The sequence below is a fragment of the Ascidiella aspersa genome, chromosome 1 (assembly GCF_963924565.1).
Source record: "Ascidiella aspersa chromosome 1, kaAscAspe10.2, whole genome shotgun sequence".
NCBI classification, from domain to species: Eukaryota; Metazoa; Chordata; class Ascidiacea; order Phlebobranchia; family Ascidiidae; genus Ascidiella; species Ascidiella aspersa.
The window spans coordinates 31,448,797-31,475,788 of NC_139447.1; the positions used below are offsets into that span (position 1 = coordinate 31,448,797).

Here is a 26,992-nt window from a genome sequence, read left to right on the forward strand (position 1 = left end):
TAAATGTATTCTTACTTCACTGTAGCTTAAATGGAATTTTTTACACAAAGTTAACATTAATTTCTATTCAAAACATTCTAAAATAGGTTTGTTGTTAAAACATTGCATATTGCAAAAGTTGTGGCAAACGATATTCACCTCTGGCAGTAGGGTACGTCCACTGGTGGAGTGAGTAGATTGAAGATGTTTGGGTCGTTTGCGTTGATTCTGCAATTTGCGGGAAATGTCAAGGGGCAGGGTGAATGAGGTGGGTAAAAGGGGGGATACCGAATTTGTGGGTAACGGTACAGAGAAGAACCGCCTCCTGTAAAACAATAAACAATTTGAAGTTATATTTACAGATGTTTTGCGTTAATACTTAATAATAGCAATGTAAACATCGTTCTGTTCAGAACAATTTAAAATCCCATTGTCGCGATTTAAGCAATAAGAATAAAAAATGTTTCTTCCCAATAAGCTTTAAACCAGTGGTTCTCAACTTTTTTAGCTGGCGGGCCGGTAAAATTCTAAAACAAACTTTGCGGACCGGCGGACCTTCATAAATCAAATCGACCCAAAATTTATTTACGACACACGTATGCAAGTTAAAAGCAAAGAACGGAAACTATAATTTAATGAGCAATTTGCTGTTGTGTTTTTAGATATCATATGTGTTACACCGGTACGTGGTTCTAGTGAAGTTTTTCACATACATCTGGTCCTAAAAGTTTAAGAGACCTAAACTAACCGAGCAGGCAAAGTTCTAAATTTGATCTTCAACATTTTGCATTTTGCAATTGAGATATAAAATTGTAATATATTTGGCGGACCGGCGGTTGAAAACCACTACTTTGAACGATAATTTGTGTTTAAATTAGCCTATTAGTTTACTTTACACTAACTAAACTTATTCCTACCAATTTGGTAGTTTCGTCCTTCGGGGTCGTCGGCTTCAGTACTGTTTCCGTATTTCTCTTCGATGGCAGCGATAGAAACTATAGGCAGAAAGTCATTTAATTAGCATTTTTTAGCATGTTTTGATTAAAAAATATAATATTAGCAAACAGTTTACATTGTACCTAATTATATCACTTCAATAAAGACCGTTATATCTTTAACTTACTTGATTTCAAGAAGCAGTTGTTGTTGTAGAAAGCGCAATGTGATGGACAATCTTCTTGAGAAGTCACGGTTTCGCTGTCGGGATCACAAGGGTTTAAAGTGCATGGAGTGGTTGACGCTAAAAATTATAATCAAACAATTAATTATTTATTAATTGTCAATTTTTTTTATGATTTTTGACCCAAAGTTTATTTTAAATATGTTGTATCAAAATATCATTCAAGGCTTTTCGTTTTCTTTACAGTTACTCATAAATCCACGTATACATTAAGCAAAAACAAACGATTATAAATTGCAAAGCGAGTTTCGAAAAAAAAATGCTTGCGGATATGTTGTACCACAAAATTTTAGTTTTGAACAGTTTTAGTTTTTTTTAAAGGTATATATAAATCCATCGTACACGTTAAGCTGAAACAGCTCCATCAAGCAAATATTAATTTGTATGTCAAACAATATTTCAATACACTTACCCTGGTCAATTTCTCCCGATGTAACCAGATCTGTTATCGTCTCACATTCTGCGAATTTAATATAAAGGGTGAGAATAGCCTATATTTTTAATTTTCAACATCAAAATATATGGTATATAGTTTTATATTTTACTAAAATAAATGTTTTGTTTGGTACAAATTTACTATATAATAAAATCACTTTGTTGTGCTGTCGCAAAAGCCACTAGAAGAGCCAAACTGGAAAAGAAAATCAATCTCATCTTGATCGACTCAGTTCAGATTTGTCGAATTCCTAAAAAATCGAAAGCAAAATAGTTGGTAATTATGTTTCTAAATAGTGATGAAAATTGGCAAAATGATGCTATTGAGTATCTTACTAAAAACTGCCACATATCGTATCGACCTGTTGTACTCAAATTTTAGACCTTCTAAACGCATTTTAATTTGGCGTACGATTCGTTTATTTTTTGAACTTGGAATAATAATTTTATCTTATATACTTAATCGCTATTTTACGCTTTGGTCTCCTATCGTGGTTTGCATCTTGTCAGTTTTTTAATTTAATTTAAACGAAGTTTGATTTAGCTCTTATGTACTTTTAAAGCACTTACCTCGTGTTTCGTCCAACTTTTTTATTTCGAAAGAGTCGCTCCCGTTTTCCTTTGGAACAATTCGCTTTAAACTTGTCGCGAACTTGTGACTTTTGGAGAGAAGCCTCTCGTTTTTATACCTTAACCAGACGTTCACCGGCCAGTACTTGCCCTGGCTGGCCTGGCTTTGTGACGTTGAAGCGATGTGACTTATAATTAGCTTTACCTCCTGGGCGGGTTTTCTGCCATTACGAACTAAAGTGAATCATCAAAAAACATTTCTGGTAAATTGCTCGCTGCAACCATAATTACTCCTTTGAAAAAAACATATTCTATTAGCGTCAAAAAAGCTATAACAATTCGTTTGAGTTTTATAAAAAATGAATTGCATTTCACAATAAATCAATGAGATATGATCAAATACATTATGACACCAGTTATTATGTTAATCTAAAAAAAAATTCATTTAAAAAACACACCTGTTTTTTATGTGAAATTATAACAAATTACTATTAACACAACTATAGAGTTCCTTTAAACCGCCAAAGGTCTTTGCTGGGCGACATTAGTTCAAAAACGCGCTAGTGACGTCATTCAAGATAGTGTATCGCCAGAATAGAGAAACTACAGCGGCTATTCAGCGTATTTATTACAGAATTTTGGCGTATAGTTTTGTTAGAAAAGTTTTGGTTAAGTCGTTTGGCATTCAAAGTATCACGGAATACATACGGAATGTGAAGTATTTTTACAATATGTTTGATTGCATTGCGACTTAAAAGCATTTAATAAATGTTAAGCATTTTCTAAATGAATTTCTTTATAATATGTAATATCTTAAATTTGGAGTATGAAATTTGGAAAATAAGCTTAATTACTCTGTGTACAAATTTCCTGTAAACTGAAGTAAGGATGACTTTTACTTTTCATTTCCGAAATTTTACCCGTAAATAACGTGTATAACGTGTATATAAATATAACACATTTGTGTATTTTTTAATATGTCAGGTTTGTTTCAAATAGAATTAGCTCGTCTAGAATACACACAACATTACTCATAGATCGCGGGCTTCGGCATTAACACTCTAAATTTAATTTAACAGAGGGATATATGTCGTGCGAGGTTAGACACGTGACTATCACCATCAACGGAGCCGACAATTGTGACGTCGCAATATAAAACCCCGTAGCAATCTATGGCTAAATCCCAGCGATCTGACTGGCCGTCGCAAACATGTCTATAGAGCAAGTGTTTTTTTACTATCAAAGTTATTTTTGTTGCAATGAATCATAAAGTTTCATCTTCGGTTCCCGCAACCGCAGCCTAAGATAACAGTGCTTAAAATTCGGCACTTTGTTATTTAATTAAATTTAATTCGTTTTTACGATTCCAAGAAACGTAAAAGTGCAGCAAAATATTTCCAGGGTGAAGGTTCGAAACTGCGCGTTACATTGAAGAATGCAGCAGTGACATCATGTTTGTTTTTTGGTTCGATTTGTCATTAAAATAAGAGCGTTGTTTTGCATAAATTTTCCTGCATAGCGATTTTTTCTTGAAAATTTTAGTACCGCTTTACTACAAAATTTTAAAAACAGTATATCCTTGATCTTGAACAAAATATTTTAACAGAAACGTAACACATGCTAAAACATGCTGCGGTTTGTTTTAAACCTTACTTGGCATGCTTGTGATGCTCTATTTACTAGAATATCGCACTTTTAATTTACAAAGTTATTAAGCCAGGGATTGTCAACGTTTTGTTTGAATGAAAAATTGATTAAATATTGTTTTCAGATATTTCACACAACTTTTCAATTATGAAAAAAAAACAATTTTTCACCAAAGACTAGCCGATTTATAAATATGTTAACGTAGCATTTTTTTCAAAAATTAATTTTATCCCCATGCTAAGACTGATCTATGTTTTTAAAAAAGGATTACAAAAAATCTAAGCAAACTTATTTTGTAGCTATATAATACTTTAAATATCTGTTGTGACACCTAATTTCTAAAATCGGGGCATTAGGCTGATAATGTTTTTCTTGTGTTATCTTGGGCCATTTGTAAGCGTGCAATGCGCCACTGATTTTTAATGTGCTTTAACCTATGTTAAGCGGTCAATTGTTCGTATACCTAGCTATAAAAATAAAGTTGGCAGAAACAGCACGTAGGCCCGCTATTTCTTAAAAAAGCTTATGGTCGCTGAGAACCAGTTTTTTAAAATGCTTTTGCTAAGGTATAGACATAGACCTGCTAAAAGTGACAGGTGGGTTAGTTTTATGCAAGGTTTAGGTTATCACGAAATATTGCCAGTTACCTACAGATCAAAATAAGATCTTTTTTTCAAATATGTGTTACATCGCTAATTTGCATGCGGTAAGAAACTTAAATCAACTATATCATTATTAATCGTTTTGCCATTTAGTAGGATAACAACTATATAAACCACCAAAGTCCGGTCTTCGTTTGCTCAATCGGTTTATTTTTTAAACCATAAATAATATTTTATTACAATTTTTTTGCAACCCGTGCGAATTTTTAGCGTAACTTACAGTAATGCACTTAATTTCCATAAATATATAAATTACTTAATTTTCCAAAAGTTTCACTCTGATGTTAAGTAGCAAATGTTAGCAAGAAAAGTGGCGAACGACAAAAACGATTTTCCTAATGGTATTTACTTTTGTTCCCTTTGCAAAGGAAGAATTTAAAAATTTTCTGCCTCTTTAATAAAAATAATTAAATTTTAGAGATTTCCGACATAAAACTTTCAAATGTGCTGGGATTTTTTTGGCCGATATGTGTTATTTATGTGTCCCCAATGCATTATTTACAGTAACTAACTAATTCATCTCCGTTAGTCTGATTCCATTTGGATTTTTTAGCGATTAGGCGTCCTTCATAGGACGTTGTTTCAAAATCCAATTCGCTTATACGGAAAACTTTTTTGTTCAAGTTTGCCCAAATCGGAGAGTAAATTTTTCCGACCTAAGTTAAATAGGACAACAATAAAATCGTACAAGTTAACGTTCCGAGAGTTAACCTAAATCGGAAAACATTTCGAGTAACGCACTAAATTCTTTAAAAACCCACGCATTTCACGAAATCGTCGCAAAGTGTAAAGTGTTTCAATATTTTAATAACATGAACAAGTTAAAATTATGCAAGCGCATTTTCCAATGAATTTTAATACTTTTGAAATTGAGGTATGTTGTTTTTAAAATGCAAAATTAGAGTTTTTGTTTTATAAGCATAGCTGTTAGTTGTTTTGAGCTCAACAAATATTGCAAAATATCGCAAAGAAACCGCGTGCATTTAAAGACTGCTATGGGACTTTCAAAGCTTTTAAGTTCAATTGGCTTCGAGATCTGGTAGAAATATTTTGTCTATTACTTTCTTGAAAAGTGTTTAAAATGGTTGATCTCTAATATCAAAAAAACTTTTTGAACATCATAATCACGTATAGCCAAGGACTCGTGCGTCATAGCTAAGGAGAGCAGCTCAATTAATATAAAACTTTTTACTTTTGCTCAACGACTGAGCATTCTATATTATTAGTAATTAATTTAAGTTTATGGATTGATAAAGTGGCATTTTTTGGATCGAAATAATACTTATTGATAAAACCAAATATTGTTTTCCTTATGGCTGATGTCAAGCTTTACAAAGTTGTTTAGAGCTAATCAAATGTTGTCCGCCATGCATCTACGTCTATTACCTCTTTTTGGATACAAATAACAAATATCACATACATTTTTTTTGACATTTTTATTGCGCGATAAATATCTATAAATAGATAGAGAAAGTTTCGACATGATCAAATTATTTTATTTTATTTCACAGAACAAAATTATTTTTTTCCAAAGAATCCTCCACAGTAGCCGTCGTAGCATGTTTCGAATACTTTAGGCTTGAAATCGATGCAGTGGCCGTTTCCACCATCAGGGCATTGACATTTGTAATGCTTGGTCACTTTGCAAAGTGGGTATTCGCAAGCGGTAGTGGCGGTGAGAACAACCTTGCCCGAGTAGATCCAGCAATCGGCCGACTCATGCTTGTCTTCTGGGCACTCATAATCACCGGGGTTTGTGCAAGTGCGCGTGCGGTGCTTCTGACCGGTTCCACATGTAGCGCTGCATTTGCTCCAAGCACTCCAGGCGAGTGTTGGACAACTACCAGTTTTACAATCACGAGACTCTTTTGAGCCGCCAGAGCATCCTTTTCCATTGGGGTAGCAAACACGTGACCTTTCCTGACGTCCTCCCCCGCAAGTCTGGCTGCAAGGACTCCAGTTTGTCCAACTCTGGTAGTAAGGACACTCGCCCAAGTTGCAAGTCTCAGTCTGGGTTTCCTGTCCGCCGAAACAGTTATCTCTCTTGTATGAGACGCAGGGACGCTTCCTTGTTCTCTGTCCTCCAGCGCACGACTTGGAGCATGCGGACCACGATTCCCAGTGCGAGTAGTAAGGAGCGATGCCTGAATGCGGGTTATAGAGCTGGGGACGCGGGATGTAGCAAAGATTCTTTTCACAACAACCGGAGAAGCTTCCCTTCAGTTTGAGGTATCCTCTAAGATGGTGGTTGGCGTATGGGCAAGGCTGGGGTCGCGGGTAAGGGAATTGTGGGAAAGGAGGATATTGTGGAAGTGGATAAGTCGGGGGTCGTGGATGAGATGGAGGTTGTTGGTAAGAATATGGCTGTGGGTTAAGAGGACCTTGTGGGTAACCTTGACCCCCAGTTGGGTAACCGTGACCTCCTGTTGGGTAACCTTGACCTCCTGTTGGGTAACCTTGACCTCCAGTTGGGTAACCTTGACCTCCTGTTGGGTAACTTGGCGCGTCACCTGGGCAATAGGGAAGTGGGTTCTTTCCATGTCCGAAAAAGTCTCCTAGACCATAATCTCTCTCTTGGGCGATTGGTTGAGATGAGTTAATTTCGTGCGAAAACGGGAGCGGAATGTAAGGGTTTGGCTGTGGCGTGAATATTGGGAAGCTAATCTGTCGAAGGATCACTCTCCAGTTGTCTGGTCGAACATGGCCGCTGCAAACTTTGTTCCAGAATGCATGACGATACTGTTGGGGCACAACGGTGGTTGTGATGTTATAAAGGACGTCACGAACTTTGCGGTAGCTCAATGACGAATCGAGCACGCAACCAGACTGCAAGCAGTAGTGGTAGTTGCTGAGGAAGTCGACAGGACTTGCGTGTTGGTTGAATGGCAAGCACATCGGTTGACCGTAAATGTCTCTTGGTGATGGGTTCGGCTTGCGATGAGTGTCTTCTCCCGATCGCACTTTGATCTTGTGCAATTCAGCGGGGTAAAAGCAATGGAGGCCAGGTTTGCTGCATCCACCGATCAATGAACAGTCTTTGGGTGACATTCCTGCGTGGAATGAAAGCAGTTTAGAAATGTTATACTATAGCCTATATCTATATGGATTCATTGCTTATTTTAGTGTTTTAAATGACAGCAAAATCAAGTCATTTAACTTCAGTTATTACGACTCTGGATTTTATTGCAATTAAATATATTAGGTCAAGAACTTAAACACATTTTTCTTTTTTGATTATAGTATTGTACCTCGCCATCCGGCTCTCTTAGGTTTAATTCCAATGTACTGAAGCACATCAACCATGTAGCATCCAGCTGGTTGAGCGTAAATTTCCTCTAGGTTTTGATTGATCAAACATTTGGTGTAGAGGCCATTCCATTTCTTATTACTCTGAAAGGACAAATTTAAATGTAACATTGGACGGTTTATATTAGGGTTTACAAGTTTAATGTTGATAAGTCAGCTAATGCTGAAGAATTCATGTTATCCATATTTTTTAATCATTGTCTTCTCACCGTTTTTTCGTATTTGTTTACGAGTCTTTTGAATGCCTTGTTTCTGATGGCGAGGTGGCAGACGGGAACACCTGGAAGGATTGTGTGGCCAGCTGCTCGTCGGATGATCGCAAGTTCAACATCAAAGTAGCAACCAGGTTGGGAATGACAAGCTAATCGGTTTGTCTCCAAACTTGGGTCGTGTGAGTTGCAGGCGATTCTGTAAGCGAAATAATAAGTAATAAAAGTCGTACGTACTCTTATGCACGGGATTTCGTTCATGGTTTATAACAATGAAATCAAATTAATTAGAATAGCTTTAAGTATTGCTCATTAAATAAGTTGTGTAAAAAAATATTAAAAAATAAAAATAAATTCTTACTACACTGTGGGGTAAATGGAATTTTGTACACAAAGTTAACATTGATTTCTATTCAAAACATTCTGAAATACTTCCAGTTTGAAACATTGCTTTTTGCAAAAGTTGTGGCAAACGATATTCACCTCTGGCAGTAGGGTACGTCCACTGGTGGAGCGAGCAGATTAAAGATGTTTGGGTCGTTTGCCTTGATTCTGCAATTTTCGGGGAATTTTAAGGGGCAGGGTGAATGAGGTGGGTAGAAGGGGGGATACCGAATTTGTGGGTAACGGTACAGTGAAGAACCGCCTCCTGTAAAAACAATAAAACAATTTGAAGTTATATTTACAGATAGTTTACGATAATACTTGGTAATAACTAGGGCGAATATTTTTTGACATGTCAAAAAAGTCAAAATTTTGTCAAAATTTACACTTTAGGTCAAAGTTTGTCAAAATTTTTTCAAGTCAAAATCACCTAAAAATAAACATAAATCGTTTACAAAAAAAAAAATGAATTTTCAAAAATGAATAGTCAGCTTTTTGAAATTGTCGTTCACATTTTATCATAACAATTTAGTTTTTAATTACGTCTAACGACATGTTAACCGTATTAAATCTTTATTAGAGCAATATTACGGTGCACGCGAGCCGGCAGAATTAACCACCCAGGTATAGTTTATCGCATTAGGTTATGCTTTATATCGTTGTGTAGTCCTGATTTGTCCAAAGGTTTTGAACAGTATTTCATTTTTTTTTCACTTGTGATTTGCAATTAGCCTATTTCTTATTTGGATAACATATTATGTCATAATTGAAAATTTTCTGCAATTATTTTTACCTTGTATTTCAATTGTTTATACAACATTTTTCTAAATTAACTAGCGTCATGTTTTTCTTTGGCATTTTTATAGATGTTTGTCTTTTTGAAATGACAAAAACATCAATTAAGCATTTTTATGAATTTTGCGTAAACCTGAAAAAATAACTGATTTGTGTTCGACAAACATCAAAATTATGTGGTTGACGACGCCAAGACACTAATGCAATACTTCATACAACAATATAATGTTTAAATCAATGTATTTCTAATAGGTCAAAATTTTGTCAAAAAAATAAATTTCAAGGTCAAAATTTGTCAAAATTTTAATTTTTTAGATCAAAATTTCCAATCTTTTTGGTCAAAAAATATTTGCCCTAGTAATAACAGTTTAAACGTCGTTCTTTTCAGGTCTATTTAAAATCCCATTGTCACGTTTTAGACAATAAAAATGAAATATGTGTACTCGTAATAAGTTTAAAAGCAGAATTATTTTCGTTTTACTTGTTTACTTTAATAATGAGTAAACCTATATTCCTACCAATTTGGTAGTTTCGTTCTTCGAGATCGTCGTCTTCGGTACTGTTTCCGTATTTCGCTTCGATGGCAGCAATAGAAACTATAAGCAGAAAGCATTTAATTAGTTTTTTTTCATTATATCACTTTTCGCATATTTGATATTAATAAACACGGTTCTGCATTCCACAATATTTCACTTCAAAAAATGTATAGATTAGTTATTAACTTACTTGATTTCAAGAAGCATTTATTGTTGTAGAAAGCGCAATGTGTTGGACAATCTTCTTGAGAAGTTACGGTTGCGCTGTCGGGGTCACAAGGGTTCAAAGTGCATGGAGTGGTTGACGCTAAGGAGAACAAACAGACAATTATAAATTGTTAGTTTTTGCAAAACGAGTTTTCAAACAAATCGTTTTTGCATAAGCTAAAAACATTTTTTTTTTAACAGTTTTAGATTTTCTTTAAAGGTTTATATAAATCCAAGTATACGTTGGGCTGATACAGCTCCATCAAGCAAATATAAATTTGCATGTCCAACAATATTTTGATATACTTACTTTGGTCAATCTCTCCCGATGTAACCAGATCTGTTATCGTTTCACATTCTGGAAATTTAAACATAAAGTGTGAAAATATATATTTCCAATATTAAATATAATATTTGGTATAATATTTTTTAGGATAAATGTTTGATTTGTTAATGATTTGCCACCAAAAATTACCTTGTTGCCCGGTTGCAAAAGTCACTAGCAGCACTAGAATGGAAAAGAAAATCAATCTCATCTTGATCGATTCAATTCAAATTGGTCGAATTCCTAAGAGTTAAGATCAAAACAGTTGGAATTCATATATCTAAGGAGTGATGAAAATTGGTAAAACGATGCTATTGAGTATCTTACTAAAAAGTACCACGCATCTTAACGACCTGTTGTACATCAATTTAATGCTAGACCTCCTAAACGCATTTTTATTTTGGCGTACAATTCGTTAAGTTTTTTAACTTGGAATAACAATTTTATCTTATTCACTTAATCGCTATTTTACCCGTTCGTCTTCTATCGTGATATGCATCTTGTCATACAAAGTAACGTCAAACTTTTAGTTTTTCAATTTAATTTCAACGAAGTTTGATTAAGCTCCTATGTACTTTTAAAGCACTTACCTCGTGTTTCGTCCAACTTTTTTATTTCGAAAGAGTCGCTCTCGATTTTCCTTTGGAACAATTCGCTTTAAACTTGTCGCGAACTTGTGACTTTTGGAGAGAAGCCTCTCGCTTTTATACCTTAACCAGACCTTCACCAGTGACGTTGAAGCGATGCGGCTTATAATTAGCTTTACCTCCTGGGCGGGTTTTCTGCCATTACGAACTAAAGTGAATCATCAAAAAACATTTCTGGTAAATCGCTCTCTGCAACTATAATTACTCATATTGTATTAGCGCCAAAAAAGCTATAACAAAACATCGTGACACCAGTTATTATTGTAATCTAAAAAAACTTCATCTAAAAAACACACCTGTTTTTTATGTGAAAATTAACAAATTACTATTAACCAAACTGCGCTATAGAGTTCCTTTAAACCGCCAAAGGTCTTTACTGGGCGACACTAGTTTAAAAACGCGCTAGTGACGTCATTCAAGATAGCGTACCGCCAGAATGGTGATACTACAGCGGCTATTCAGCATATTTATTACAGAATTTTGGCGTATAGTTTTGTTAGAAAAGTTTTGGTAAAGTCGTTTGGCATTCAAAGTATCACGGAATACAGACGGAATGTGAAGTACTTTTACAATATGTTTGATTGTATTGCATCCTGAAGCATATTTTCAACGTTAAGCGTTTTCTAAATGAATTTCTTTATAAAATTAAATAACTTGATCGTAATTTGACACATTTAAACAGAAATTAAATTTAACTTTATTACTTGGTGTACAAAATTCCATGTAAACTATAGTAAGAATGACTTTTACTTTTTCCAAAACCTAACGCGTAAATAACGTGTATAATGTTAAATATAACACTTTTGTCTATTTGTTCGAAAATGCCGTTCGTTTTAAATGGAATTAGCTCGTCTAGCATACACACAACATTACTCATAGATCGCGCCCTACAGAATAAACACTCTGATTTTAATTGCCTATAGGGCTATATGTCAACGACGTCACATCAGTGCGACGTTACGCACGTGACTATCACCATCAGCCGAGCCGACAACTGTGACGTCACAATATAAAACCCCGTAGCAATCTATGGCTAAATCCCAGCGATCTGACTGGCCGTCGCAAACATGTCTATAGAGCAAGTGCTTTTTTCACTATCAAAGTTATTTTTGTTACGATGAATCATAAAGATTCATCTTCGGTTCCCGCAACCGCAGCCTAAGATATAAACTGCTTAAAATTCGTCACTTTTTTATTTAACTAAATTTAATTCGTTTTTGCGACGCAAACAACGTAAAGTGTAGCAAAACATTTCCAGAAAAGCCTAAAGGTTTCAAACTGCAAGAAATGTTGCAGTGACTCATATAATTGTTATGTTCGATTTGCCATTAAAATTAGCGCGTTGTTTTGACAAAACATTTACAGGACAGCTCTTACATTCCTAGGCCTAAATAGTGATTTTTATTTCCATTTCTTAATAAAAAAATTTCAGAATTAATCTCAGGAAAACGTATTGCTACCTATAGGCGATGTATCAGTTGTACCTAATTTCTAAAACTCGACTATTTTTCTTTTACCAAGTAACAGGCTTTTATTATATGTTATCTTGGTATAGTGCGCCACTTGTTAGCGTGCAATGCGTCACTGTTGGCCAATGTGCCTTCAGTTGGCCATAGTGTGTTAATCGGTTAATAGTATAGTATACAAAATACGTATAAAAAGTGGGCATAAACAAGATATAGGCCCGCTATCCCTTAAAGACTATGGTCGCTAATCTAGTTTTTGAAATGCTTTTGCTGAAGATATAGACATAGACCCATTTGTATAGTGTGACTTCTAAACTGTGAGCAGACCCATTTTTAAAGTGTGACTTTAAAATTTTACTGCATTTTAAATAAAACTAAATTTGAGATATGTTCGACATAAATTTAGGCCGATTGTCCGAAATTTGTTTGGCTGGTATGTGTTAGCAGTCTCAAATGCATTATTTACAGTAAAAAACAAATTCACCTCCGTTATTCCTGATTTCACTTTGCGTTTATTGGATCTTAAAATAAAATTAATTAATGGCCAAAAAACACGACAAAAATCCAACGTTGCGGCTTCATAGAACCACAACGTCGAAGGTTGAATCATCGCGATTAGTAGCATTAAAATAAGCCAGATTAAAGATAACACATGTGTTTTGCGGGCATCGCTAACGTCGACCAGTTAGAACGCAGAATGGTGTCTGGGCAAAAAGTGCCTCAGGGGCTTTTGTGACGTCACATTAAGCGTCTTGCGATTGATGCCGCTCGTCAAATATGTGACGTCATAGAGTCGTTTATGTGAAATGTAGAAACCTGGATACTTTTACAAAGGTAAAGGGCCGTAGATTTAACGTTCATTTACTTTGTATTAGTATTGGTTTTAATAAAAATCGTTAAAATTGTGTTTTATGTCTTTTATAATTTACCGCTGTCGTAAGTATCATTAAGAATTTTAATGCAAACATTTTTTATGATAAGTTAACGTTTAAATAGACGAATTTCAGCTCCAATATAAATAGACTATTTTAGTTTTCAACAGAGATTTATAAAATAAATCACTGCAAACCTCGTTTTTGAGGATTTAATAAAAGCCCTCGTTATAATTCGAATATTTTTCGCATATATTGATGAGTATTTGAAACAGTATTTGACTTGTTAACTTTTTAAATCTAAAAAACGCAAATCGAGAAAAAATAATACTTTCAATAAAACATAAAAAGTACGGTATTTCCTTGTTTCAACAAACAGCTAAGAAAATGTTATTTTTGCAAAGGAAAACTAAGTTTGCAGCGAGCGATTTACCAGAAATGTTTTTGATGATTCACTTTAGTTCGAAATGGCAGAAAACCCACCCAGGAGCGAAAGCTAATTATAGGTCGCGCGTCTTCGACGTCACAAAAGCCAGGCCAGCCAGGGGCAAGTACGGGCCGGTGAAGGTCTGGTTAAGGTATAAAAGCGAGAGGCTTCTCTCCAAAAGTCACAAGTTCGCAACAAGTTTAAAGCGAATTGTTCCAAAGGAAAATCGAGAGCGACTTTTTCGAAATAAGAAAGTTGGACGAAACACGAGGTAAGCGATACGAGATAATTGTTGGAGGGGCGAACTTTGGTTTAACTAAAGCGTGAAAATTAAAAATCTAACTTTATCATGTATGACAAAAGATGAAAATAACGAAAAGACACCAAAAACATTAAATGGCGATTAGGAGGTTCAACAAATATAAGTTTAAAAATGAAAGAATTATACACTGCATACAAAATGCAATAAATGATTTTATTATATATTTATGTATAACGTACAATAATCGATATCTTCATTGCAATATATTGTAATATAGAATATAGCATTTCTTTTTGTTAATTTAGAGATATATATATTTTGTTTTCATTTTCAGAAATTCTGCAAACCTAAATTGAATCGCTCAAGATGAGATTGATTTTCTTTTCCAGTCTAGCGCTGCTAGTGGCTGTCGCGACCGGACAACAAGGTAATGCATTTTGATCAACAAATAAATAAACAAATAATACAAAATTATCCGATAATAATTATAAAAACACAAACTTTTTTTTAATGTTGAAAATCGATTTAAATTCTCACTTATTCTTTTCTATTTGCAGAATGTGAAACGATAACAGATTTGGTGGCATCGGGAGAGATTGACCAAGGTAAGTCAATTGGACTGTTGTAAGACATGTGAAATATTTTAGCGGACGAGCTGTTTTGTTCAACGTATTAATGGATTTATGTACACCCGTTAAAAAAAGCCTTGCATAATTTGGGTAAACAAATTATTATCGAACAAACATTTCAACCAAAAGTACTTTTAAGTTAATAATCTTTTGATTTTCAATCTTAGCGTCCACAACTCCATGCACTTTGAACCCTTGTGACCCCGACAGCGCAACCGTAACTTCTCAAGAAGATTGTCCAACACATTGCGCTTTCTACAACAACAACTGCTTCTTAAAATCAAGTAAGTTAATAACTAATCTATGCGTTTTGAAGTGACGTAATTTAAAATGCGGACACGTGTTTATTAATATTAAATATCCGAAAAGTAGTGTAATGAAAAAATCCTAATTAAATGCTTTTCTGCCTATAGTTTCTATTGCTGCCATCGAAGCGAAATACGGAAACAGTACCGAAGACGACGATTTGGAAGAACGAAACTACCAAATTGGTAGGAATATAAGTTTACTCATTAGTGTTCAAAAATTTTTGTACGAAGCTGTAACTTTCATTCTTGTTTCTTAAAACGTGGTAATTTAAACTAAAAATAATTTAAACCAGCAAAGTTCAATTTTAAAATAGTCTACTGGCAAAGGTAACTCAACTAAACTTATAGTTTTAAATTGATTTATTGTTTTACAGGAGGCGGTTCTTCTCTGTACCGTTACCCACCAGCTCAATATCCCCCCTTTTACCCACCTCATTCACCCTGCCCCTTGACATTCCCCGCAAATTGCAGAATCAACGCAAACGACCCAAACATCTTCAATCTGCTCACTCCACCAGTGGACGTACCCTATTGCCAGAGGTGAATATCGTTTGCCACAACTTTTGCATTAAGCAATGTTTTAAACTGGAAGTATTTCAGTATGTTTTGAATAGAAATCAATGTTAACTTTTGCACAAAATTCCATTTAAGCTACAGTGTAGAAAGAATGTATTTTAATTTTTTCAATATTTTTTTACACAACTTCTATAACGAGCAATACTCGAATCTATACTAATTAGTTTAATTTCATTGTTATAATTCCATGTACGAAATCCCGTGAACACCAGTAAGTATTTCATTATTTATTATTTCGCTTACAGAATCGCATGCAACTCACACGACCCAAGTTTGGAGACAAACCGATTAGGTTGTCATTCCCAACCTGGTTGTTACTTTGATGTTGAACTTGCCATCATCCGACGAGCAGCTGGCCACACAATCCTTCCAGGTGTTCCCGTCTGCCACCTCGCCATCAGAAACAAGGCTTTCAAAAGACTCGTAAACAAATACGAAAAAACGGTGAGAAGGCAATGATTAAAAAATATTTTTTACAAGCATTCTTCAGCATTAGCTGACTTATTAACATTAAACTTACACAGGACTTCTTTAGAATTACTGACTTATGAACATTAAACTTGCAATCCCCAATATAAACCGTCAAATGTTACATTTAAATTTATTCTTTCAGAGTAACAAGAAGTGGAATGGCATCTACACCAAATGTTTAATTAATCAAAACCTAGAGGAAATTTACGCTCAACCAGCTGGTTGCTACATGGTTGATGTGCTTCAGTACATTGGAATCAAACCTAAAAGAGCCGGATGGCGAGGTACAACTATATGAAACAATAGAAAAAAATATGTTAAGTCCTTGACCTAAAATATTTAGCTACAATAAAATCCAGAGTCGTAACGACTAAAGTCAAACTACCTAACTTAGCATTCATTTACAACATAAAATAAGCAATGAATCTAGAGATATAAAGTATAACATTTCTAAAATGCTTTAATTTCACGCAGGAATGTCACCCAAAGATTGTTCATTGATCGGTGGATGCAGCAAACCTGGCCTTCACTGCTATTACCCCGCTGAATTGCACAAGATCAAAGTACGATCGGGAGAGGACACTCATCGCAAGCCGAACCCATCACCAAGAGACATTTACGGTCAACCAATGTGCTTGCCATTCAACCAACACGCAAGTCCTGTCGACTTCCTCAGCAACTACCACTACTGCTTGCAGTCTGGTTGCGTGCTCGATTCGTCATTGAGCTACCGCAAAGTTCGCGACGTCCTTTATAACATCACAACCACCGTTGTACCCCAACAGTATCGTCATGCATTCTGGAACAAAGTTTGCAGCGGCCATGTTCGACCAGACAACTGGAGAGTGATCCTTCGACAGATCAGCTTCCCAATATTCACGCCACAGCCAAACCCTTACGTTCCACTCCCGTTTTCGCATGAAATTAACTCATCTGAACCCATCGCTCAAGGAAGAGATTATGGTCTTGGAGACTTTTTCGGACATGGAAAGAACCCACTTCCCTATTGCCCAGGTGACGCACCAAGTTACCCAACAGGTGGTCAGGGTTACCCAACAGGAGGTCACGGTTACCCAACCGGAGGTCACGGTTACCCAACAGGAGGTCAAGGTTACCCAACCGGAGGTCACGGTTACCCAACTGGTGGTCAAGGTTACCCAACTGGTGGTCAAGGTTACCCAACCGGAGGTCAAGGTTACCCACAAGGTCCTATTAACCCACAGCCATATTCTTACCAACAACCTCCATCTCATCCACGACCCCCGACATATCCACTTCCACAATATCCTTCTTTCCCACAATTCCCGTACCCGCGACCCCAGCCTTGCCCATACGCCAACCACCATCTTAGAGGTTACCTCAAACTAAAGGGAAGCTTCTCCGGTTGTTGTGAAAAGAATCTTTGCTACATCCCGCGTCCCCAACTCTATAACCAGCATTCAGGCATCGCTCCTTACTACTCGCACTGGGAATCGTGGTCCACATGCTCTAAGTCGTGCGCTGGAGGACAGAGGACAAGGAAGCGTCCCTGCATCTCATACAAGAAAGAAAACTGTTACGGCGGCGAGGAAACTCAGACTGAGACTTGCAACTTGGGTGAGTGTCCTTACTACCAGAGTTGGACAAACTGGAGTCCTTGCAGCAAGACTTGTGGGGGAGGACGTCAGGAAAGGTCACGTGTTTGCTACCCAAATGGAAAGGGGTGCTCTGGGGGCTCAAAAGAGTCTCGTAATTGTCAAACCGGCAGTTGTCCAACACTCGCCTGGAGTGCTTGGAGCAAATGCAGCTCTTCATGTGGATCCGGTCAAAAGCACCGCACGCGCACTTGCACACACCCCGGCGCTTATGAGTGCCCAGAAGACAAGCATGAGTCGGCCGATTGCTGGATCTACTCAGGCAAGCCTGTTCTAACCACCACTACCGCTTGCGAATACCCGATTTGCCAAGTGACCAAGCATTACAAATGTCAATGCCCAGACGGCGGAAATGGCCACTGCATCGATTTCAAGCCTAAAGTATCTGAAAGATGCTATGAAGGCTACTGTGGAGGATTTTTTGGAAAATAATGTTCTTTTTCTAATATAATTCCATCTGATCTTAGCAACACTACTTTGATCTATTTATAGCTATTTATCTTGCAATAAAAACATCATGATAAATTTTCCGTGAGTTTAAGTTACGTGTAGCAAAAAATATTGGGACAAAATTAACGCAAAAACAATACAGCTATGAAGAGTTTTATGAAGGTTAATATAGCAACCAAAATTGCATCAATTTAAGCATACCTGGTCATCCTTAACCCTATATAAACAAAATTAACCAGGGGTTGGAAAGTTTTTTAGCAACCCTATAGCCGCGGATTACAAATTATGACCTGCAAGATCAGCACATACTACAATATAGTTTATAGTTGTACCATCACATAACAGTGGTCTCTGTAAGCAAATTTTTTTGAAAATACGGTCAAAATTATATTTTTGTAAATAAAACGTCGTAAACACAATGTTTAACCTGTGATGAAGCTAATTCTGCACTCTGGCTAACGATGCTATCTGAAAGGCTTAACGAAATCAGTCAGGTCAATTAGGATAATACTGCAAAAGCTGAAAAAAACAACACGCCTGCGGTGAGGTTCGAACTCACGACCTCCGGCCCTTAGCCGCGGCTTTAATATAAAAATTACGCAGGCTCAGTGGGAGATCATCGTGCATGGACAATAGCACAGTTGCCTGTATAAATCTTACGTCACAGGGTAAACTAGTAAAGTGCCGATGTTCAATAAAACACGTTTTATCACAATAAAGTTATTATAAATAAACAAAACATAGATAAAGAAATCGATAATTTAAATATGTGGTACACATCCTGTAAAGTGTAAAGGTTTGGACATTAGTTTTCAAATAGATGAGCCACAAACACATACAGTATATCATGGAGCCGCATGCAGCTCGCGGTACAGTTTGCCCACCTCTGGAATAATCTAAATAAAACTAATTGGATTTTAAGGTAGAGTGCTCCACTATATGTTTTTGTCTTACATGGTAGAATAGTAAAAATTTCAATTTTAATTTAAATTATTGTAAATTAAACTAGTTTTTATATCAATAAGGCAAATATAAGACAGACCATTTTTACGTCGCTTATAATTACACTGGTGACAAAACTATTCTGATGTTAATTAACAGGGATGTGGAAGATAGATCTTACTAACTTTTTAATAATTGGAATGTTTTTTTACCAAGAGAATTGTGTGCGATCCTAACAATTTCCTGGCCCAATACGTCGCAATATTATTGCGTTTATATAGTTGGCGAATATTAACATGTCGTGCTTGGTCTGATTAGGAAACAAGTTGAAATTAGTGTGGTGTTTCTGGTGTCTATATGGTTGCGTGTGACATAAAACTTGTCACGTCACTGAATTTGTCAATTGCTTCAGCAGTGAAATGGTTGTTGACCAGTTCTTACCAAAACTTATTTAGCCCACGTTAAATTGAAAAAAGTTTGCCAATATGAGGAGGTGTTCTATTTACAGTCAAGATAATCTAGATTAATATCAAGATTTCTTAACTGTGGCCTTTGGTCAACGATGGGTCACATAGTAGTCTTTTGGTTCAACGAGCGTAAAAACTGTTTTGTTTTTGTTTTTTTGTTTTTGTTACACATTTATGTTTTTTAATATAACACCGAAGATCTCCCTTGTGATGTTGTATTTGTTATTTTTTTCTGAAACGTGTGGCACAAGTTGTTCGGAGTCCATGAAAGGAAGCCACGACTCAAAAAAAATTTGAGAACCACTGATCTAGATGAAAGACATTTCTAGCTGTTTTTGATGTTTTACTTCTACTAAAAGTGCGTGGATAGTAAATAGAAAATTTTCCAAAAAACAACAAATCTTGGTGCGACAAAATTTCCTAATTAAGAAACTGAATTATTAGGTGCAAACAAGCTTAATGTGCTTCGCAATTATTTTAAATGCACACTTCCATGCCAGTTTGCCTATAGCAACAACATATTTCTTTCAGTTACTTGTTTGGTGTTACGCTATAACCTATACGAGTTATTTTTTTGACCTGAAACTGTTTGAAGCGGTCGGGATTAAACTTACAAAAATATACTAAAATTAATCGAAATCACTAGGTACGTTATGCACGTATCTGTAATGTACCTTGAAACTTAACTGACGATGATTCAAATGCTTTTTAAACGTCTTTTTTAAGATGATGTCGATTTACGCGACATATTTGTCTTTGACAATCATTTTTAAGTTGAACGAAACAGTCTCGTAATTTAGCATACTTCAAACGGAGCGGTTACTAACTAACCTATATGATATTTTGGGTCATTTTGTTCAAAAAAGATAAAACGCTCCCTAAGTTGCGTGTGTGTAAGTGATATAAGTACGTCCAAAATCGTTATTAGGTTGTGTTTTAATAACATCAATTTGCCTGACCAAGCATAAACACTGCGTTAAAACAATACTGAAGAAAACTTGGTTGCCTATAGTGGAACCGCACTCTGCCTTAACTGTCCAAAATACTACATTATTTTAAACTTCATGTCTCACGTTAAACACGTGACCATCAACCGAGCCTATATTGGTGACGCAACCCAATATTTCCCTGTAGCATGTTTTGTCTGAACCCTGTAGTTTACGGCGAAAGCAAGTGTCGTTGATGTTCAGTTAGTTGCAATTATTCATGATGATTTGACGTTCTTGTCGCTTCAAAAAAACCAGAGCCTCACTTAAATAACACTTTCAAAAGTATATTATCTTTTTTAATATGCACTAAATGCACCATGCTGCAAAACGATTCCAAAGTATTGGTTCAAAAATTCGTGTCAGACAACGATTAATTATTATTTAATCGATTTAATGTTACGCAATGAAAAGATTAAATTTGGGAGACTTCCTACAAAAAAATTGTCAAATGTCTTAAACCTTGTTTTACAGATAGCTGAAAAAATGCATTATTTACAAAGACAAACAAATCCATTTTCGCTATTCTGATTTCATTATCAGCACCTTGCGTTTATTGGATCTTAAAATAAAATTAAATTATGGCAAAAACACGAAAATTTTCTAAACTTGTGGCTTCATGGAACCACCACGACTAAGGTTGAATCATCGCGATTAGTAGCATTAAAGATAGGCCAAATTGAAGATACCACATGTGCTTTGTGGCTTCACGTCGACCAGCCAGAACTCAGAATACTGTGGTTTCTGGGCAAAAAGCGCCTGAGGGCTTTTGTGACGTCACATTAAGCGTCTTGCGATTGATGCCGCTCGTCAAATATGTGACGTCACAGAGGCGTTTATGTGAAATGTAGCCACCTGGATAATTTAACAAAGTAAAGGGGCGTATATTTAATGTTTATTTACTATGTATTTATTGGTTTTATTTTGAATTGTTTAAACTCAATTTGATAACTTTTATAATTTACCGCTGTCTTATTTCTTCTCGCGTAATATCTTTTTATGCATTATTGGGAAATTTTATGCAAGCATGTTTTATGATAGGTTAACGTTTAAATTCATGAATTTCAGACTCCAATACGAACAAACCATTTTAATTTTCAAAGGAGTCTCATAAAATGATTCACTGCAAAATTTACTTTGAGTATTTCATAAAAGCCATCCTTATGATGAGAATAATCTTTGCATATATTTATGAGAGTGTGTAAGGTTAACGTTGTATATTTAGCACTATTTCACTTGTTAATCTTAAAAACGCTTTTTAAATCTTAAAAACGACAATTAAAAAAAAAATAATAATTTTAATAAAAACATAAAAAGTATTTTCACATTTCAGCGAACAGCTAAGACATTTACGTTTTGCAAAGGAGTAAATTTAGCAGCGAGCGATTTACCAGAAATGATTTTGATGATTCACTTTAGTTCGTAATTGTAGAAAACCCGCCCAGAAGGTAAAGCTAATTATAAGTCGCGCTTCTTCAACGTCACAAAAGCCAGGCCAGCCAGGGGCAAGTACTGGCCGGTGAAGGTCTGGTTAAGGTATAAAAGCGAGAGGCTTCTCTCCAAAAGTCACAAGTTCGCGACAAGTTTGAAGCGAGTTGTTCCAAAGGAAAATCGAGAGCGACTTTTTCGAAATAAGAAAGTTGGGCGAAACACGAGGTAAGTGCTTCAAAATAAATACTAGAGAAAGCGAACTTCGGTTTAATTAAAACTAAAAGTTAAACCTTATAATGTATGCACAAAGATGCAAATAACGAAAAGAGACGGGAAAGTTTAATAGGGATTGAGAGTGTTAACATATATAAGCATAAAAATAAACGAATTATACACTGAAAACAAAATGCAATTAAGGACTTCATCTTAATTTTATGTATATTGTACAATAATCGATATCTTTATTGTCATATGTGTTATATAGAATATAACATAATTTTGTCGATTTTCATTACATTTTAAGAGATATATGTATACCAAGTATATTGTTTTACTTTCAGAATTTCTACAAACCTAAACTGAATCGATCAAGATGAGATTGATTTTATTTTCCTGTCTAGCGCTGCTAGTGACTTTTACGCTTGGACAACAAGGTAATGTTTTTTGATGAATAAATAAGTAACTAAGAATTTATCAGATAAAAATTATAAAAACCAATCCTTTAATTATTTTAATTATTAACTAATCTTTTTCCATTTGCAGAATGCGAAACAATAACGGATTTGGTGACATCGGGAGAGATTGACCAAGGTAAGTCCGTTGGATTGTTGTTCACATGTAAAAATACATGTAAAATATTTCTGCGATGAAGATGTTTTTGTTCAACCTACGTGGACTTAGCCTATGTTTAACTGTAAAGAAAAACGAAAAGCCTTGATTCATTTTGTGATATAACTTAATTAAAATAAACATTTGGCCAAAGTCATATGACCAGCATTGACAATTAATTATATTTTTATTTTCATTCTCAGCGTCCACAACTCCATGCACTTTAAACCCTTGTGACCCCGACAGCGCAACCGTAACTTCTCAAGAAGATTGTCCAACACATTGCGCTTTCTACAACAACAAATGCTTCTTGAAATCAAGTAAGTTAATAACTATAATCTATACATTTTTTGAAGTGAAATATTGTTGAATGCAGAACCGTGTTTATTAATATCAAATATGCGAAAAGTAGTGTAATGAAAAAAAAAAACTAATTAAATGCTTTTCTGCTTATAGTTCCTATTGCTGCCGTCGAAGCGAAATACGGAAACAGTACTGAAGACGACGATTTGGAAGAACGAAACTACCAAATTGGTAGGAATATAAGTTTAGGTTACTCATTGATAAAGTGAACAACTAATAAAAACACAAATTCTTAGTTAAAACTGTCTGTATAAAAAAGCTATTTTCATTCGTATTGCTAAAACGCAGTAAAAACCTAGTAAGATAATCTCAAACTAATTTAAACGAGAAGTTAATTATGAAAATACTTTACTAACATAGGTAACTCAACCAATCTTAAAATTTCCAATTGTTTTATTGTTTTACAGGAGGTGGTTCTTCACTGTACCGTTACCCACCAGCTCAATATCCCCCCTTCTACCCACCTCATTCACCCTGCCCCTTAACATTCCCCGAAAATTGCAGAATCAACCCAAACGACCCAAACATCTTCAATCTGCTCGCTCCACCAGTGGACGTACCCTACTGCCAGAGGTGAATATCGTTTGCAACAACTTTTGCAAAAAGCAATGTTTTAAACTGGAAAGTATTTCAGTATGTTTTGAATAGAAATCAATGTTAACTTTGTGTAAAAAATTCCATTTAAGCTACAGTGAAGTAAGAATGTATTTTTATTTTTTCAAAATTTTTTTACGCAACTTATTTAATGAGCAATACTTAAAGGTATACTAGTTAATTTAATTTCATTGTTATAAATTCATGTACGAAATCTCGTGCACACGAGTAAGTATTTCATTATTTATTATTTCGCTTACAGAATCGCATGCAACTCACACGACCCAAGTTTGGAAACAAACCGATTGGGTTGTCATTCCCAACCTGGTTGTTACTTTGATGTTGAACTTGCGATCATCCGACGAGCAGCTGGCCACACAATCCTTCCAGGTGTTCCCGTCTGCCACCTCGCCATCAGAAACAAGGCTTTCAAAAGACTCGTAAACAAATACGAAAAAACGGTAAGAAGGCAATTATTGAAAAATATTTTAACAGGCATTCTTCAGCATTAGCTGACTTATTAACATTAAACTTACACAGGACTTCTTTAGAATTACTGACTTATGAACATTAAACTTGCAATCCCCAATATAAACCGTCAAATGTTACATTTAAATTTATTCTTTCAGAGTAACAAGAAGTGGAATGGCATCTACACCAAATGTTTAATTAATCAAAACCTAGAGGAAATTTACGCTCAACCAGCTGGTTGCTACATGGTTGATGTGCTTCAGTACATTGGAATCAAACCTAAAAGAGCCGGATGGCGAGGTACAACTATATGAAACAATAGAAAAAAATATGTTAAGTCCTTGACCTAAAATATTTAGCTACAATAAAATCCAGAGTCGTAACGACTAAAGTCAAACTACCTAACTTAGCATTCATTTACAACATAAAATAAGCAATGAATCTAGAGATATAAAGTATAACATTTCTAAAATGCTTTAATTTCACGCAGGAATGTCACCCAAAGATTGTTCATTGATCGGTGGATGCAGCAAACCTGGCCTTCACTGCTATTACCCCGCTGAATTGCACAAGATCAAAGTACGATCGGGAGAGGACACTCATCGCAAGCCGAACCCATCACCAAGAGACATTTACGGTCAACCAATGTGCTTGCCATTCAACCAACACGCAAGTCCTGTCGACTTCCTCAGCAACTACCACTACTGCTTGCAGTCTGGTTGCGTGCTCGATTCGTCATTGAGCTACCGCAAAGTTCGCGACGTCCTTTATAACATCACAACCACCGTTGTACCCCAACAGTATCGTCATGCATTCTGGAACAAAGTTTGCAGCGGCCATGTTCGACCAGACAACTGGAGAGTGATCCTTCGACAGATCAGCTTCCCAATATTCACGCCACAGCCAAACCCTTACGTTCCACTCCCGTTTTCGCATGAAATTAACTCATCTGAACCCATCGCTCAAGGAAGAGATTATGGTCTTGGAGACTTTTTCGGACATGGAAAGAACCCACTTCCCTATTGCCCAGGTGACGCACCAAGTTACCCAACAGGTGGTCAGGGTTACCCAACAGGAGGTCACGGTTACCCAACCGGAGGTCACGGTTACCCAACAGGAGGTCAAGGTTACCCAACCGGAGGTCACGGTTACCCAACTGGTGGTCAAGGTTACCCAACTGGTGGTCAAGGTTACCCAACCGGAGGTCAAGGTTACCCACAAGGTCCTATTAACCCACAGCCATATTCTTACCAACAACCTCCATCTCATCCACGACCCTCGACATATCCACTTCCACAATATCCTTCTTTCCCACAATTCCCGTACCCGCGACCCCAGCCTTGCCCATACGCCAACCACCATCTTAGAGGTTACCTCAAACTAAAGGGAAGCTTCTCCGGTTGTTGTGAAAAGAATCTTTGCTACATCCCGCGTCCCCAACTCTATAACCAGCATTCAGGCATCGCTCCTTACTACTCGCACTGGGAATCGTGGTCCACATGCTCTAAGTCGTGCGCTGGAGGACAGAGGACAAGGAAGCGTCCCTGCATCTCATACAAGAAAGAAAACTGTTACGGCGGCGAGGAAACTCAGACTGAGACTTGCAACTTGGGTGAGTGTCCTTACTACCAGAGTTGGACAAACTGGAGTCCTTGCAGCAAGACTTGTGGGGGAGGACGTCAGGAAAGGTCACGTGTTTGCTACCCAAATGGAAAGGGGTGCTCTGGGGGCTCAAAAGAGTCTCGTAATTGTCAAACCGGCAGTTGTCCAACACTCGCCTGGAGTGCTTGGAGCAAATGCAGCTCTTCATGTGGAACCGGTCAAAAGCACCGCACGCGCACTTGCACACACCCCGGCGCTTATGAGTGCCCAGAAGACAAGCATGAGTCGGCCGATTGCTGGATCTACTCAGGCAAGCCTGTTCTAACCACCACTACCGCTTGCGAATACCCGATTTGCCAAGTGACCAAGCATTACAAATGTCAATGCCCAGACGGCGGAAATGGCCACTGCATCGATTTCAAGCCTAAAGTATCTGAAAGATGCTATGAAGGCTACTGTGGAGGATTTTTTGGAAAATAATGTTCTTTTTCTAATATAATTCCATCTGATCTTAGCAACACTACTTTGATCTATTTATAGCTATTTATCTTGCAATAAAAACATCATGATAAATTTTCCGTGAGTTTAAGTTACGTGTAGCAAAAAATATTGGGACAAAATTAACGCAAAAACAATACAGCTATGAAGAGTTTTATGAAGGTTAATATAGCAACCAAAATTGCATCAATTTAAGCATTCCTGGTCATCCTTAACCCTATATAAACAAAATTAACCAGGGGTTGGAAAGTTTTTTAGCAACCCTATAGCCGCGGATTACAAATTATGACCTGCAAGATCAGCACATACTACAATATAGTTTATAGTTGTACCATCACATAACAGTGGTCTCTGTAAGCAAATTTTTTTGAAAATACGGTCAAAATTATATTTTTGTAAATAAAACGTCGTAAACACAATGTTTAACCTGTGATGAAGCTAATTCTGCACTCTGGCTAACGATGCTATCTGAAAGGCTTAACGAAATCAGTCAGGTCAATTAGGATAATACTGCAAAAGCTGAAAAAAACAACACGCCTGCGGTGAGGTTCGAACTCACGACCTCCGGCCCTTAGCCGCGGCTTTAATATAAAAATTACGCAGGCTCAGTGGGAGATCATCGTGCATGGACAATAGCACAGTTGCCTGTATAAATCTTACGTCACAGGGTAAACTAGTAAAGTGCCGATGTTCAATAAAACACGTTTTATCACAATAAAGTTATTATAAATAAACAAAACATAGATAAAGAAATCGATAATTTAAATATGTGGTACACATCCTGTAAAGTGTAAAGGTTTGGACATTAGTTTTCAAATAGATGAGCCACAAAC

At 36.2% G+C, this 26,992-nt stretch overlaps 2 protein-coding genes across 2 annotated transcripts; one reads left to right on the forward strand and one right to left on the reverse strand.

Moving 5' to 3' along the window:
* Window positions 1-5,958: 5,958 nt before the first annotated feature.
* On the reverse strand, window positions 5,959-10,956 carry LOC146169772 (uncharacterized). The gene is made up of 9 exons (XM_083389153.1): window positions 10,826-10,956; window positions 10,386-10,478; window positions 10,221-10,268; window positions 9,894-10,010; window positions 9,686-9,763; window positions 8,472-8,637; window positions 7,989-8,187; window positions 7,722-7,863; window positions 5,959-7,523 (listed from the first exon to the last, which is right to left on the reverse strand). The coding sequence occupies exons 2-9, from the start codon at window positions 10,444-10,446 to the stop codon at window positions 5,992-5,994; spliced, it is 2,343 nt and encodes a 780-aa protein (XP_083245279.1). The 5' UTR covers window positions 10,447-10,478; window positions 10,826-10,956; the 3' UTR covers window positions 5,959-5,991.
* A 2,883-nt stretch (window positions 10,957-13,839) lies between these two features.
* LOC146169773 (uncharacterized) lies at window positions 13,840-26,293 on the forward strand. Its single transcript, XM_083387272.1, has 17 exons — window positions 13,840-13,918; window positions 14,244-14,336; window positions 14,467-14,514; window positions 14,706-14,822; window positions 14,952-15,029; window positions 15,221-15,386; window positions 15,668-15,866; window positions 16,036-16,177; window positions 16,368-17,956; window positions 21,805-21,955; window positions 22,566-22,613; window positions 22,835-22,951; window positions 23,088-23,165; window positions 23,402-23,567; window positions 23,851-24,049; window positions 24,218-24,359; window positions 24,550-26,293. Exons 2-17 carry the CDS (start codon window positions 14,276-14,278, stop codon window positions 26,139-26,141), a joined length of 4,893 nt encoding a protein of 1,630 aa, XP_083243398.1. The 5' UTR covers window positions 13,840-13,918; window positions 14,244-14,275; the 3' UTR covers window positions 26,142-26,293.
* Window positions 26,294-26,992: the final 699 nt, after the last annotated feature.

Bases quoted from the DNA above. Each gene is read 5' to 3' on its own strand.
- LOC146169773 (XM_083387272.1), top strand. From the start codon at position 14,276: ATGAGATTGATTTTCTTTTCCAGTCTAGCGCTGCTAGTGGCTGTCGCG. The intron at 21,956-22,565 runs GTTTGAAGCGAG...TTCCATTTGCAG, and splicing joins AAGTCACAAGTTCGCGACAA to AATGCGAAACAATAACGGAT. The intron at 24,050-24,217 runs GTAAGAAGGCAA...TTATTCTTTCAG, and splicing joins TAAACAAATACGAAAAAACG to AGTAACAAGAAGTGGAATGG.
- LOC146169772 (XM_083389153.1), bottom strand. From the start codon at position 10,446: ATGAGATTGATTTTCTTTTCCATTCTAGTGCTGCTAGTGACTTTTGCA. The intron at 10,269-10,385 runs GTAATTTTTGGT...TTAAATTTCCAG, and splicing joins TTTTGCAACCGGGCAACAAG to AATGTGAAACGATAACAGAT. The intron at 7,864-7,988 runs GTGAGAAGACAA...TTGTCCTTTCAG, and splicing joins TAAACAAATACGAAAAAACG to AGTAATAAGAAATGGAATGG.